General features: G+C 31.2%; 2 protein-coding genes across 4 annotated transcripts in view; one reads left to right on the top strand and one right to left on the bottom strand.

Moving 5' to 3' along the window:
• The window catches only part of LOC143064973 (peroxisomal bifunctional enzyme-like), a 30,925-nt gene extending 24,922 nt beyond the window's left edge, over positions 1-6,003 (bottom strand). The window contains exon 1 of one of the 2 annotated variants that reach the window (XM_076238218.1): positions 5,916-6,003. The gene's annotated coding sequence lies outside the window, so the exon portion shown is untranslated. Of the gene's footprint in view, positions 1-5,688; positions 5,706-5,915 lie in introns of those variants that run through there. The other variant, XM_076238219.1, reaches the window with a different exon arrangement.
• The window catches only part of LOC143064974 (F-box/LRR-repeat protein 4-like), a 52,418-nt gene that overhangs the window by 4,780 nt on the left and 31,218 nt on the right, over positions 1-16,420 (top strand). The window contains exons 2-6 of one of the 2 annotated variants that reach the window (XM_076238220.1): positions 6,235-6,452; positions 11,471-11,561; positions 13,169-13,298; positions 14,154-14,246; positions 15,918-16,281. In XM_076238220.1, the coding sequence (XP_076094335.1) occupies positions 6,237-6,452; positions 11,471-11,561; positions 13,169-13,298; positions 14,154-14,246; positions 15,918-16,281 (894 nt within the window). In that variant the 5' untranslated portion in view covers positions 6,235-6,236. Of the gene's footprint in view, positions 1-6,234; positions 6,453-8,427; positions 8,695-11,470; positions 11,562-13,168; positions 13,299-14,153; positions 14,247-15,917; positions 16,282-16,420 lie in introns of those variants that run through there. The other variant, XM_076238221.1, reaches the window with a different exon arrangement.

Genomic DNA, 16,420 nt, shown 5'->3' on the forward strand with positions numbered 1-16,420 from the left:
GTTTAACTAAGTAACTAAGGCATTGACCATAACGTTCTAATATGATCAGGAGATGTTAAAAATGATGCAACAGCTGATTCAGCCGGTAACGAATTTCCGATATCATAAAAGAATCACAATATAAAGGGAACTTCCTCTGCTTAATTGAGCCCCTAAATAAATGTGAATAGTTAGGTTTTATTCAAAATTGTCTAAAGCAAAGTTTCATATGTGTTCTCGTACGAATACTGAATAACAGACGGACGGCCACATGAAAAAATAAAAATAAAACAAATACTGAAACGGTTCACTATCGATCAAAAATCCAGACAATGACAGATATATCATTTTTCATGATAACTCTGTTAAAACTGTAAACTTGTGTTGTTTATGATATAAATTCAAGTTCTTCTACATATTGTCAATATTTCATTTTATTACTTTAAAAAAATGGTGCAGAAAATTCAGGAACTGCCTCCCCTTCCTCATAGGTAGTTACGGCCCTGATGTGCAAAAAAAAAAAAATGACAATTTTTCACCAAAGGCAGATAATTTGGAACTTTTTCAATGATATAAACATTTTAAAAGTCATCTGGGACAAAAACTAATTGATTTTTTTGGTTGATTTTTGTACCATATCATAAAGTAACAACTAACAGTGTAATAAATAAAATTTGTAATGAAAAAAAAAATGTTTGCTGAATTTTTTTAACCCTCAAGCCTCCTTAAAACCTTTTGTGGTAGTAACAAGTACAGGGTAATAGAGTATGTAATATACTTAAAATCCATCAAATTAAAGTAGATAAATCTAATAATATCTTGATTATTGGACAGATCAGATAACTGGCTTGAATACAATTACATAATCATATTTTTGGAAAATCAAGCAACATATAATATATTCTTGCACATACAATGACATAGGGGTAAAGCTAAATATCATTATCTAAGTTTATAGGCTTTATAAACAACATCAGTGTAAACATTAGGAAGTGATATCTTGTTTTTTATAAGAACACTACAGGTAACAGCAAATTTTCTAACCAAATCTGTAATGCTAACAAAGAATTTGGTAAAGATTATAATTAATTTGTGGTTATGAAACCCCAGACTTAATAATTTATCAGTTATACATAAATAATGTTCATTTATATCTAAAACACGACTACAGACACAGGCATAGTGAACAAGTTGTGAAATGTACACAACATAAGAAAGTAACATCTTTGTCAAAAAATTTGTAAGGGTTGCGCAAAACCCAGTGTCTCGCCTTCTTTATGAATCTAATAAATGTTTTAAGAACTTTAACTACAGACTGTATGTAATGTTAACTGGAAGAAAAACTAAGTCCATATATAAGTAACATATTGAAAACTGGAAATATATTTTAACAAAATTTCATTCTAGATACTAGCTTTTGATCATAAACAAGCTTCTGTCCAAGTTTGGTAGAAATCCAGGATAGTTTATGAAAGTTATTAAAATTTTAAAACTCTTTAACCACAGAGTGAATGTTATGTAAACTGGCAGAAGTCCATTTATAAGTAAAACACGGATAAACAGGATTTTTTTCTAAACTAAAATTATATCTGGATACTATCTTATGTTCAAAAACAAGATTCTGTCCATGTTTTGTAGAAATCAAGGATAGTTTAAGAAAGTTATTAAAATTTTAAAAACTTTAAAAACAGAGTGAATATTTGTGGACGACGCAGAAGACGATGCCGACGAAGAAATGTAGGAACGCTTTGTCTCGCTTTTTCGACAAAAGTCGAATGGTAACAACAAAGGAAAATTAACAATCAAGGAACCAACATACTTCTCAATTGTTTTGTTATATAGCATGTGTAGAGTTTCCTGTGTGAAACTGAATATCCTTTAAACTACCGGTAGTGCAGCTATTGTTGGCTGTATTAGATTTAATCAAAATAAGTTTCTTTTGGTATATTTCAGCTGTCAAATGTAAAATGTAAGAATTCTAAGCAAAAATATCATCAATGTAACAGAAAGCGTTTTTAAATGTAGTGTTTTTAAATGTTTCAATATAGTTTAGACAGATCTTTTACTGAATTTGGCCATCAACTGAGATTAATTACAACACAAGAACAAGTCTATTATTAAAGAGGCTCAAGTAGTTCCCATAGGAATACCTTAAACCTGTTGATTAACATTATTCCTAGAAAGTACATAAATGTTGTCATAATGAAAATTTACAGCTTTAATCATCTCATTACAGACATTTTAAAGTATCATTTATTAAATAAGAAAAATTCTGTTTAATAAGATTGTGTGGTAGAGTAGTATACATAGTTCAAAAATTATAACTGTCAACTGAATTGAATGGACCATCAAAAGAACATAATTAGTCCAAAACTTCCAAAGAGTTTTGACAAGTTCAAAAATAAATCAAAGCTTTCTCAAAATCAATAAAGAGCAGAAATCCAAAAATATTGTTCTCTTCTATATACTGTAAAATATCATGAATCAATCGAATGCTATCCCTTATATAATAGTCAAATATCTATTTCAGAAAGATCCCAAGACCAAAACTTTTAAGTAACTGTTCATAAACCAGGAAACCCGTGTCTTTCCCACTTGTTTTGCCCCTAATTCCTAAACAGTTTGAGCCAATCCTATCCATCCCTTTGTGGTATGGAAACTTTTGGTACAATTTCAGAGAGATCCACACACTGTTTCACAAGTGTAACTTGAAAAACATATTAAAAGAAGGGAAATAACTCTAAGTTTATACAAAGTGTTTCAAATACACAGATAATAATGATTGTTGGCCTGAGTTAAAGGATGTTAATCAATAGAATTCCTGACACCCTATGTCATGTATGTGTTAATTTTTAATAAAATATCTATATCATTTTCTAAATAGATGTTTATTATCTTGTGGAAACCAAGCTGAGAAAATAAAAACAAATAAGAAAGAATATCCAAAATGGGAGATCAATTTCTGTCAACGTTAAAGCAATAAGTTTAGTTTGAAATACAAAACAAAGTAATCAGATATTGATTAATTTTAACATTTAAGAAGAATATTAATTGCTTATTATTATTTCTTTGATGAACATAAGTATTAATTATGCTTTAGTCAATATTTTCTGAAGATCAAGATCATGTAAAAACACAGCACCTAAGCTGAGTTCAAGCAGATACAAACATACATTGGATAGTGTTGTATAATCATATATTTATGTTGTAACCTCTATGGAATAATAAATTTAACTACATGAAGTATGGACCATAGGTCTTTACAAGGACAAATGGTGGAGGATACGTCCTATGGACAATGTGGTGGTACATGTATTGCAGACACCTATATATATGGATGTCACGGAAATGTGGTTGGCCCGTCTCCAAAGCGCTATTGTTACTTTCCTAATTAATTGGTTCCTAAACCAAACCAATATTCTGGTTATAATACTGAGAGTTCAACAAAAATAATGTTTTTTTGTTATTATTACATTACTATATGCTGATGTATACGTACATATATAATCAAGAAGTAGCAAGTAATCAAACTAAACCTAAAATTTTTTTTTTTTCTTTCACTGTTCCTTACATGTCTCTCTTACAGGGGGTGGGTAGTCCACAATATAGGAAAAAGTAAAATCACAAAATACTGAACTCAGAGGAAAAGTCAAAACGGCAAGTCACTATAATCAAATGGCAAAATCAAATGAAAAAAAACATCAAACGAATGGACAACAACTGTCATATTCCTGACTTGGTACAGGCATTTTCAAACTTTCACAGAAAGTCAATCAAAGAGCAGATTGATCTCAGGGATACGATTGCCATTGCTTTCATTGATACATGTATTAGTATTTAGTATTATTTTCAAAAATAATTCAACTGCACGTGTGAAATGCTCGTAAAATGTAATTTACGTAATCTGAATAGTTATTCAACTTTAAAAATAGCCAATCCTCGATACAAGTGTATGAACAATGTAATTATTGTGTTATATTTTTGTACTATTATTTCAATTCCAAGTTTACTTTCCACAGCAGTCACTGAGAGTGCGAGAGAAGGTATTTCATATCGTACCTTATCACCTATTTTCCTACGTGAATTCTAGGTGACAACCCATTCCTAACATTTGAAATATTTAATTTCCTTTGGGTAAGTGGGCATGACTCCTTTCCGTACACATTCCTCTGTTTAAATTGCAATCGGTTTTAATATAATACAACGTCTATCGACAAATGGAAGTTTTTAACAACCTTCACTGGCTAAACAGCCCTTGCACGGTCGGTAAACGACAGAACAAGGTAATTTTTCCCGACGTATCGTCGTTTGACAAAAGTTACTTACGGAAGGGAGACAACTCGAAGTATAATATGGAAGACTCCATTTTGGCTGAAGGGGTGTTCTAGTTACACCTTTACGTTGTGGACTACATTTATTATTTTAATTCAAATGATGCATATGATTTAAAATTATGCAACGACAATAACCCTCATTAGCAGACAGACATAGAAAGGATCTCGTGAGTTTCAAATTAATCAATGGAGGGGGGAATCTAGAGCAACCATTCAATCTGATACCCCTTTAAGTCAAGAAAACTATATGCATGCACATACCTAAACAAACCCTAGACTTGTGATTTGTAGCAAGGACGTATATTAAATGTAAATGAAAAGACCTCCATTTCTTCATGGAAGTACAATATCAAATATCAGTTTCATAACGGTGACATCATGGACATATAAGAAAACTCCACTTCAGTTCTTGTATGACAGAAATAGATTTATCGATCGAAATTCAGAGAACTCTCGCATGTTATCAAAACTGGGGAATTCCCTCTGACGTGTTTCTAAATTTATAAAAACACTAAATATAAATACTGCTTAATTCTGATTTTCCATGTTGATAAAAACATGCATGCAAGTCAAGGGAAACATTGAAACATGAAGATTATGAGAAGAACATTTTAGGACAGTTGTTTAAATTCCATATTTTTGTTTTTTATACCATTTAAAGAAAGACAATCTCAAGTATCTGAGATGTTACTTGATGTTTAGAATAAAACGGTTGACGTGAGGGCATGGCCCTGAGTCAATGGTATAAGTCTACAGATTGCTTAAAAGCAATCGTATCCCAACAAAAGGTATTTCAATACCTCATACATGTCATAGTTATTTGGACTAGACACACATACACAAGGGCGCATATCATAAACCTATATATAAAAAAAGAAGATGTGGTATGATTGCCAATTAGACAATTCTCCACAAGAAACCAAACTAACACAGAAATTAACAACTATAGGTCACTGTACGGCCTTCAACAATGAGCAATGCCCATACCGCATAGTTGGCTATAAAAGGACCTGAAATGACTGTAAAGGAGAAAACTAACAGTCTAATTCATGTACAATAATTGAATGAAAAACAAACAAGTAACACATAAACAAACCACAACCACTGAATTATAGGCTAGGCACATACAAACAGATTGTGTCTGGGTTTAAATTAACATTTTAGCATGTCACAGAATAAAAGTTTCTTTATAATATAAGTGTCAAATGGAAACAATATTCTCGAAATAATATTCGAGAATATTGTTTCCACTGGAATAAATATTACAGTAAATGCTCCTAACGGAATAAATGGTATAGAATATTTGTTCCAACAGGAACATATATATATGTTGACAACCGGGATCATGTTTATATAGGGGTAAATATATGCCAACCTTTTTACATGTATAACGCCCACCAGTTGACGGTCATGCAGGTATATATGTAAGCCTCAAAACATGTATGATAGGTACATACCCCTGTGGACAAGGGAGGGGGTACATGTATCAAATTGCAAATATTGTACAGTGATCATTGACTTCTCCTGCATATTCTATTTCATGACAAGATTAAATAAGCCAATAAAAGTATAAAACTTGTGAAATTTGCATTGTAGACCTACAAAATAATAAAACTGGATATTTTGTTAGGCCCAAAATACTCTCCAAATACTCTAAATAACAATCTTTCCAGACAAATTTTCAAAAAAATTAGGTCTTTCATCCCGTATGCCAGTTTCAATGTTTTTATCGGCCTTATCTTGGAAATTTCATTTTTACGATGTTATTTCTTTGATTAAAACGTTAAAAATATTCATTCTTATCTAAATTGAATAATTTAATATTGATGTATTATTGTATGATATAATAATACACATGATCGTACGACACTCATGAATCTAGCTATTCAGTTTCGCTTTCATTTTTCATTTCTAATTTTAGAAATGGCTGACAATGCAATTGCCAGAGATAAAATAACAGAAACAAACAAGCCAGGCACTACATCAAAGGCAGTTTTAATTTCAAGATTTTCAAAGGAAGTGACTGATTTCAGCAGTCAGTATGGTAGTGAAACAAGTATATCTTACACAGTCAGCAACCTAGCAGGAAGGAGTAACATATTTCCTGCTTATGGAGATTTTACACAGGCTGCTGTTTTCGTAAGATTTCCAGATATTAGTTTAATGTTTTATCATTCAAATTAGATTTAAATAATTTCATAGAATTTCGTAATGAAAATTTATAGGGTATGGAAACTTGGTGTTTTTTGGACCCTCATATTCAGGGCTGACATTTACAAAGGGGTAAACAATACTCACAGTCACTCAGCAACTCATATTTCCCCTATCTTTTCCATTAACAAAATTTATTTGCTTTGGATGTTGTATTTTATGGATAGGAAATATATAAATTCAATTACAATATAAGGTAAGAACTAAAAATGTTGTTGTTTGTGTACTATTAAGTTTAAGGGATTAAGTCAAGTATGTATTTCCTTTGAAATATTTTGTTTCCAATTTATTGCAGCAAGTATAAAAATAAAAACGTTACAATTTGACTTGGTTTCAATTAAGAACTCAATCATACCAACAATGTTGCAAGTATTAGCACTTTTATATCGGTCATTTACTCACAACAAAGTCAATGTTCGTCAGGTCAAGTTTTTTTTACCCTTAAAGTCTTTCCCCCCTATTTTATTTCAAATGAGTATTTACTCAATGTTACTTTCTTGTCTTGTGTCAAATTTGAAGTCAATCCGACCGAATTTGAGAAATAAATTACCAGTTTTATATCGGTCAGGACATTTGTCACGGTTGGACGTGGTTGGTCAGGTCAAGTTTTCTAACTCTTAAAATATTTTTTTTCTTTTTTTTTTCTTATATTTTTGTATTAAATGATTTAATCTTCCTTGGTATCGATTTTGAAGTCTATCCTGTCAATAATAAACTATTTTTTAGCCGTTTCATATCGGTCAGGACAATAGTATTTTCGAGGTCAAGTTGGTCAGGTCAAGTTTTCTAAGTCTTAAATTATTTTTTTTTTATTTTTTTAATTTTATTTATTAAATATAAGTTCTCATCTTGCTTGATTCCAAATTTCAAGTAAATCCTTCCAATAACAAAAAAGTATTAGGCATTTACATTTCTGTCAGGACATTGTCAGGACAATAGTATTTTCGAGGTCAAGTTGGTCAGGTCAAGTTTTCTAAGTCTTAAATTATTTTTTTTTAATTTTTTTAATTTTATTTATTAAATATAAGTTCTCATCTTGCTTGATTCCAAATTTCAAGTAAATCCTTCCAATAACAAAAAAGTATTAGGCATTTACATTTCTGTCAGGACATTGTCAGGACAATAGTATTTTCGAGGTCAAGTTGGTCAGGTCAAGTTTTCTAAGTCTTAAATTATTTTTTTTTAATTTTTTTAATTTTATTTATTAAATATAAGTTCTCATCTTGCTTGATTCCAAATTTCAAGTAAATCCTTCCAATAACAAAAAAGTATTGGGCATTTACATTTCTGTCAGGACTTTGTCAGGACATTGTCAGGACATTAGTGTAACCCCTAAATTATGGAGCCTGTAAGCCCTAATAATACCTGGTACACGGTAGCCCTAATATATATGGTGTCCATAAGCCCTGGAACCCATAAGCTTGGTTGCCCATAAGCCCAGTTGCCCATAAGCCCTATGCCCATAAGCCCTGTATTCTTAAGCCCTGTATCCATAAGCCCAGAAACTCTGGTGCCCATAAGCCCACAAGCCCATATTGCAAGTGAATGTATATTAGGGAGTGATTATTGTGCACAATGTTAGGATATAGCAACAGTGAAAACTTGTATCAAAAATAAAGAAAACAGAAAAGATCACCAAGGCACCCTACCAACACTGCTACTTAGACCCTCTTTAACTTTTCCCATAACTCAAAATACCTAAACATATATATTCTTAAGCAAGAAGTATGTAGACATATTTTAGAATATGTTAAGTGGGTTACTCAATACTAGGAAAAAATCAGATTGAGTTATCTTTCTTTATTCGGGTGTGCTCCTTCTTTAGAGGATTCTAAACAGTACGTAGAAGATGTAAATATGATCAACAATATGGCGGCCGATTTTTATTATTTCCGTATAAAAAATGAGGGCAGTCAATGAAAAATACGTCTGAATTTGCTATTTATTTCACGGAGAACAACTAAAACGATGTCTGTTCCACGAGTTGTTTGTGGTTTTCAACTTTATGTCATTACGTTTTCTCCATGAAACTACGATAAACATTGCAAATAGTGCCCAAGTTGTTGTATGCACATTTCTTCAAATATTGCCGACTGACTGATTCTATTTAAATGAATTATGGGTTCCAGGGCTTATGGACACCATATATATTAGGGCTACCGTGTACCAGGTATTATTAGGGCTTACAGGCTCCATAATTTAGGACCATAAAGCACCATGTAATACTAAGTCATAGATAGTCGGCCCTGAATATGAGGGTCCTAAGGGACCGTTCAATATTTATCAGATGGATGGGCCGGTGCAAAATGGGGCGGGGCAAGCACTTTTTTTGTGGAAATATTTGGATGGGCGAGAACTTTTTTTAATATATATAGTGGATGGGCTAGAACTTATTTTATTTGAAAAAAATTTCTTTCAATTTTATCGGTGTGTAGGAAATTCCTTTTGCAGGCACAAAAAACATAAAGGACATGGTCTCAACAATAATTTTCAGTTTAGGCCAAATCCAGATAGTCATCTTTAAATTTTTTTATGACTTTTTCAAATCAACATGGATTTTCATAAAACTCTACAATTATTTCATTTATATATTGATCTTACAGAATACCAGGTTGTTTGGTAGTTTGGTGAATTGCTGTCATTCTATGGATTTAAAAAAATAGGTTAAAAAAAAGCTAAAATTTTCAGTTTTGGCTAAATCCAGATAGTCATCTTTAATTTTTTTCATAACTTTTTCAAATCAACTGGCATTTTCATAAAACTCTACAATTATTTCATTAATATATTGATCTTACAGAATACCAGGTTGTTTGGTAGTTTGGTGAATTGCTGTCATTCTATGGATTTAATAAATAGGTTAACAAAAAGCTAAAGTTTTCAGTTTTGGCTAAATCCAGATGGTCATCTTTAATTTTTTTCATAACTTTTTCAAATCAACATGGATTTTCATAAAACTCTACAATTATTTCATTTATATATTGATCTTATAGAATACCAGGTTGTTTGGTAGTTTGGTGAATTGCTGTCAATCTATCGATTTAATAGAAAGGTTAAAAAAGCTAAAATTTTCAGTTTAGGCTAAATCCAGAAAGTCATCTTTAATTTTTTTCATAACTTTTTCAAATCAACATGGATTTTCATAAAACTCTACAATTATTTCATTTATATATTGATCTTATAGAATACCAGGTTGTTTGGTAGTTTGGTGAATTGCTGTCAATCTATCGATTTAATAGAAAGGTTAAAAAAGCTAAAATTTTCAGTTTAGGCTAAATCCAGAAAGTCATCTTTAATTTTTTTTATAACTTTTTCAAATTAACATGGATTTCCATAAAACTCTATAGCTATTTCATTTATATATTGATCTTACAGAATACCAGGTTGTTTGGTAGTTTGGTGAATTGGTGTCATTCTTATGGATTTAATAAAAATGTTAAAAAAAGCTTAAATTTTCAGTTTAGGCCAAATCATTGGATAGTCATCTTTAAACTTTTTTATAACTTTTTCATATCAATTTAGATCTTCATATAACTCTACAGCTATCTCATTTATATATTAATCTTACAGAATGCCAGGTTGTTTGGTACTTTACTGTCAAATGTACGGAATAAATTAATAGGTGAAAAAGGGTGCATCAAAGTCAAAAATATGTCTGCCTAAATTTGCTTAAAAAAACCATAATTTCTTTTTTGAAAAGATTAGATAAAGGGACATTGGTATTTGAACTATATTTAACAGGCTGTGTTATTAAGACAATAATTAGTAATTCAGCATATAATAATATTTTTACAAGTCCAAGAGTTATTGTCCCTTAGTTTAAATTATTTCCTTTATTTTAAATCAATATTGTATCTGAGGCTGCAAATATAAAATCAAATATATACATGTATATTCATACTTGTTTTAAAAACAATAAAATGTATGGTTCTGATACACACATAAATTTTTATATATAAATGGAATTAACTAGCACATTTTAAATTTTGTATTTACACCAAAGTCTATTCTTTGATTTCAAGACATAAACTTGCAAACTTTCAAATTGAAAAAGAACTGTAATATTTTTTGATTGTTTTAAGCTTTAGAGGGGCAAGGACTTTTTTTATAGGTTTTTTTAGATGGGCGAGGACTTTTTTTAAGAATTTAAAAGGATGGGCATTAACTTTTTTAATGAATCAATATTAAGAATGCACCGGCCCATCCATCTGATAAATATTGAATGGTCCCTAAAACACCAAGTTTCCATACCCTATAAATTTTCATTACAGAATTCTATGAATTCCTACATGTATGTTGATATTTACTAAATCTGCCGATAAACATAAAAAATAGAGATAAGAAAATGCCTGGAATATGCCAGGATTATGCCAGTTGTTATCCATTCATTTCATGTGTTTGAGCTTTTGATTTTGTCATTTGATTAGGGATTTTTCGTTTTGAATTTTCCTCAGAGTTCAGTTTTTTATGATTTAACTTTTTGGTAAATAGCTATACATTTTGTAGTATCAAATTAATTACTTGTTTTTCCAATAATGAATGTCTGCATTGAATTTGTTACATTTGTTTGTATTAAGAATTAATTTTAATGATTTGATTGTAATTTAGAATGTTGATTTGATAGTCAAATAAAAGTCAGAATTAGTATCTTCAACATATACATACATAGTGCAATGTACATGTAGGTGTAATTATGATGTCTAATTGATCCCACTGATTCTTGTATTATAATTAATTGTCTGGTGGGTACTTTTAAAAATATTGATCATTGCACCTTCAATCATTTCAATCAATTTATTATAAAGACGTCATAAGCAGTCTCATATATAACAGGTATAATGTTCTTTAAACATATTAAAACCCAAAGTACACAAAAATATTTTCATTTTGGAGAGGAAACATTTTACAAATGTACATGGTGCAATTTACAAAGTTTTTTTCTTTTACAGAGAACATACGGACCATGGTGGAAGAATGTAACATCTTCACCCCGTAAATTCAAAAGAACACCACCTAACTTCATAAGTGATGATTATGTTGGTAAGATAACATTTAAAATAGTTTTAGAGTGGAGTCTATTTGACTAACAAAATCTATGGAAATAACAAACCTTCTCATTTTTTCTTCAGAAAAAAATGGTCAGCATTTCTCAATTTTTGGGATACGATTGCTTTTAAGCCATCTGTAGGCTTATACCATTGACTCAGGGCCATGCCTTAACATCAACCGTTTTATTCTAAACATCAAGGAACATCTCAGATACTTGAGATTGTCTTGCTTTAAATGGTATAAAAAACAAAAAATTTTGAACAACTGTTCTATAATGTTCTTCTCATAATCTTCATGTTTCAATATTTCCCTTGACTTGTATGCTGTTTTTTACAACAGGGAAAATCAGAATTTAGAAATATTTATATTTAGTGTTTTTATAAATTTAGAAACACGTCAGAGGGAATTCGCCAGTTTTGATAACATGCGAGAGTTCTCTGAATTCCGATCAATAAATCTATTTCTGTCATACAAGATCTGAAGCGGAGTTTTCTTATATATCCATGATGTCACCGTTATGAAACTGATATTTGATATCGAATTAACATTTAATATACGTCCTTGCTACAAATCACAAGCCTATGGTTTGTTTAGGTAATTATGCACATGCATATAGTTTTCTTGACTTGAAGGGGTATCAGATTGAATGGTTGCTCTAGATTCCCCACTCCATTAATTAATTTGAAACTCACGAGATCCTTTCTATGTCTGTCTGCTATTGAGGGGTTATTGTTGTTGCATAATTTTAAATCATATGTGTTATTTAAATTAAAATAAATGTAGTCCACAACGTAAAGGTGTTACTAGAACACCCCTTCAGCCAAAATGGAGTCTTCCATATTAAAGCGAGTTGTCACCCTTCCGTAAGTAACTTTTGTCAAACTACGATACGTCGAGAAAAAATACTCGTTCTGTCGTCATTTTATATTAAAACCGATCGCAATATAAACAGAACAGAGGAATGTGTATGGAAAGGAGTCGTGCCCACTGACCCAAAGGAAATTAAATATTTAAAGAGTTAGGAATGGGGTTCCACCTAGAATTCATCGTAGGAAAATTGGTGACAAGGTACGAAGTGAAATACCTTCTCTCACTCTCAGTGACTGCTGTGGAAAGTCAACTTAGAATTGATGGTACAAAAATAAAACACAATAATTATAAGTACATTGTTCGTAAACTTGTATTTAGGATTAGCTATTTTTAAAGTTGAATAACGATTCAGATTTCGTAAATTACATTTTACGAGTATTTTACACGTGCAGCTGAATTATTTTTGAAAATAATAGTAATACATGTATCAATGAAAGCAATGGCAATCGTATCCCTCAGAGCAATCTGCTCTTTGATTACTTTTAAGACCTCAAACTTGCATTATATCATGTTTATAAAACATAAGTAACAAATTATCAGAGATTGTTTTCATGTAGTCCAGAATTTCAAACTGCTTGTATAATTTTTATCAAAATCTTGTTTATACATGTAGCTGTCAAGATTAGCTTAAGTGGTTGTCTAAATGCTATAGTAAATGTCAGTGGGTTTTTTTGTGCTCATTAATACAGTTATCAGTTTACATGGTTTATATCTTTTCTGTTTTTCAGAATTGAGTTTCGATTTAGATGTTTATCCATGTAAGATTGAAGTTTGGGAAACTTATAATCCTGGATCAGTAGTGAGAATCCTAGCTTGTGATACAGCTTCAGGGACTGATGTAGATGATGGCAGAGTTAGGTAACATACTATTGGAATTATATAGTGTACATGGTCCAATCAGGGACTTTCTACAGAATAAACTATCCCTGTACCAATACATTTCTCAAAAACCTTCAATGCACTCTAAATGAACCTGCAATGATTTTTTTCTAGAATTAAATGATTGCTATTATAAAAGTAACATATAAGATGTATAAGATGGTCTTGATTCATTGGATTTTCAGAATAATCATGATAATGGGTAAAAAGATAAACGGCTGTAAAAAAGAGCAAAAAAAAGAAAATAATAGAAAATAATGGACTGCTATTTTGTTCTGTATTGAAATAAAAAAAAATATTTTTCTTACAAAAATTGCACCGATTGAATGCTTGGTTATACTTCTTTATGTTACTCTTACTTGACCAAGTTCCAGGATTTCAGATCAAAGAGTAGGTTACAAGTCCTAAAACATAAATTCTTGAGTCAAACGTCAGTAATATGAAAAAAGTCTATAGTCTGTCAGAATGGACAGGAAACTGGTTTATTTTAACAGGGTCCAGTTTTCTCATAAATTGGCTGTTATTTTAAATGTATAAATTCAAATTATATGCCAATTTTGGATGTTGACTCTAATTTCACTGTTAATATAAAAAAGAAGATGTGGTATGGTTGCCAAATCAGACAACTCTCCACACAAGACCAAATGACACAGAAATTAACAACTATAGATTACAATAAGGCCTTCAAAGATGAGAAAAGCCCCAGAAGGGACAAATGTAAAACAATTTAAACAAGAAAACTAACAGCCTAATTTATGTACAAAATAATGAATGAAAAAAAAATATGTAGCACAGCAACAAATGACAACCACTGAATTACAGTTTTTGTTTTAGATGGCAAGTGTTGTGGGAAGGCCAACCAGAGAAATGTCCTGACAAATCCAGAATATTTTCTCCAACATTGAGAGAACCCTTGTTTAAAACAAGGTGAGTTTTTGGGATACGATTGCTTTCAAGCAATCTGTAGACTTTTACCGTTGACTCAGGGCTGCATTCCCTCACGTCAACCGTCTTATTCTAAACATCAGCAACATCTCAGATTCTTATGATTGTCTTGCTTTAAAAGGTAAAAACAGGCAGAAAGGATTGAACATAAACAACTTTCCTGTAATGTTCTTCTCATAATTGTCATGTTTGATATTTCCCTTGACCTATATGCGTGTTTTTAACAACACAGAAAATCAGAATTAAGCAGTATTTATATTTAGTGTGTTTATAAATTTAGAAACACGTCAGAGGGAATTCCCTAGTTTTGATAAATGCGAGAGTTCTCTGACTTCCGATAATTCTATTTCTGTCATATAAGAACTGAAGTGGAGTTTTTCCTTTATTTTACCGTTATGAAACTGATATTTGATACTGTACTCTCATAAAGAAATGGAGAACCATTCATCATATCATTTAATAAACGTTCTTGTTCCAAATCACAGGTCGCAGGTTTGTTTATGTATTAATGCGCATGCGTATAGTTTTCTTGATTTCAAGAGGTATCATATTGAGTGGTTGTTCTGGAATCCCCGCTTCATTGATTGATTTGAAACTCATGGGACTCTTTCTATGTCTGTCTGCTATTGAGGGTTATTGTTGTTGCATAATTTCAAATCATATGCATCATTTAAATTAAAATAAATGTAGTGTTTACCTATAACACCCCTTCAGCCGAAATGGAGTCTTCCATATTAATATCGTTTCGAGTTGTCTCCCTTCCGGAAATATATTCCGTCAAAATCGAAATACAATACGACTCGTCAAGAAAAATTAACTCGTTAGATGTCAAAAACGTCGTATTATATTAAAAAGGATCTTAATTTATAAACAGAGGAGTGTGTACGGAAAGGAGTCATGCCCAAGGACCCAAAGGAAATTAATATTTAAAGAGTTAGAAATGGGGTTCCTCCTAGAATTAACGGTGATAAGATACAAAGTGAAATACCTTCTCTCACTCTCAGTGACTGCTGTGAAAAGTAAACTTGGAATTGATAGTACAAAAATAAAACACAATAAGTACATTGCTCATACACTTGTATCCGGGATTGGCTATTTTTAAAGTTGAGTGACTATTCAGATTATTACATTTTGCATGTGCAGTTGAATTAGTTTTGAAAATAATACAATCCAGCTGTACTAGGGCTGCCAAAAATGCGTGAGTCTCACGCATGTTCATGCTTTTTTGCAGCAGTATCCTTGGATCTATTTTTTTCCCTCTTTGATCTTTTCAATTTTTGCCAAATCTCACGCATTTGCTTAATTAAAAGTTGGCAGAACTGCTATACATGTGTCAATGAAAACTATGGCAATCGTATCCCTCAGAGCATTCTGCTCTTTGATTAGATCATAAGTGTCCTATAAATTACTTGTACTTTCTACGAGTCTCAAGTTGATATACTTTTTTTTAGACAGACTGTATTTATACTGTGTGTCAGTAGAAACCTACATGTATTTTCATTCAATGAAAATTCTAATTTATAGATCTATGAAAGTTCATCAATCAAGAATCAATGCTTTGTTATTGTACCCATTAGCAGTTACCTCGTAGAAATAAGTTTAGGTGTATATGACCTTGATAACGTCCTTTATTATATATATTTTATATTTCAGCTTGATAAGGTTAGAACTGTGTTCTACACTGTGTCATTACTACACAGAATTAGATTGTGTCTGTATGTATGGTACATTAAATCCATGTTCTGACATGCAGGCCATTCTTAAACAAGCCCCAACATTTGAGGTGAAAGATTGTAGTGATGCTGATGAAATTGTATCACAGACACTGAAGTATATCAATACACTATCTGTGTCGTCTCATCAAGAAAGTCTGGATGAAAACAAGGATCCTGGACATTTGCCAAGGGAGACTACTGATGTAAAACAAGAGCAAGTTACTCCAACAGAAGTTACAAACGATGAGACTTTTTTTGAAGAAGATCCTGAAATGGGAAATGGATACTTTGATGATTTACCAGTGAGTGAAATGGGTTAACATTTTAGGTGTTTACTAATTTTAGTTTAAAATCATTTAACATATATTGCACACAAACTTAAATTTGAAGAACTTTTCAGTACTCCAAGCAATACAAATTATAGTCAAATTTGTTATCAAC

The sequence above is a fragment of the Mytilus galloprovincialis genome, chromosome 2 (assembly GCF_965363235.1).
Source record: "Mytilus galloprovincialis chromosome 2, xbMytGall1.hap1.1, whole genome shotgun sequence".
Classification (NCBI taxonomy): Eukaryota; Metazoa; Mollusca; class Bivalvia; order Mytilida; family Mytilidae; genus Mytilus; species Mytilus galloprovincialis.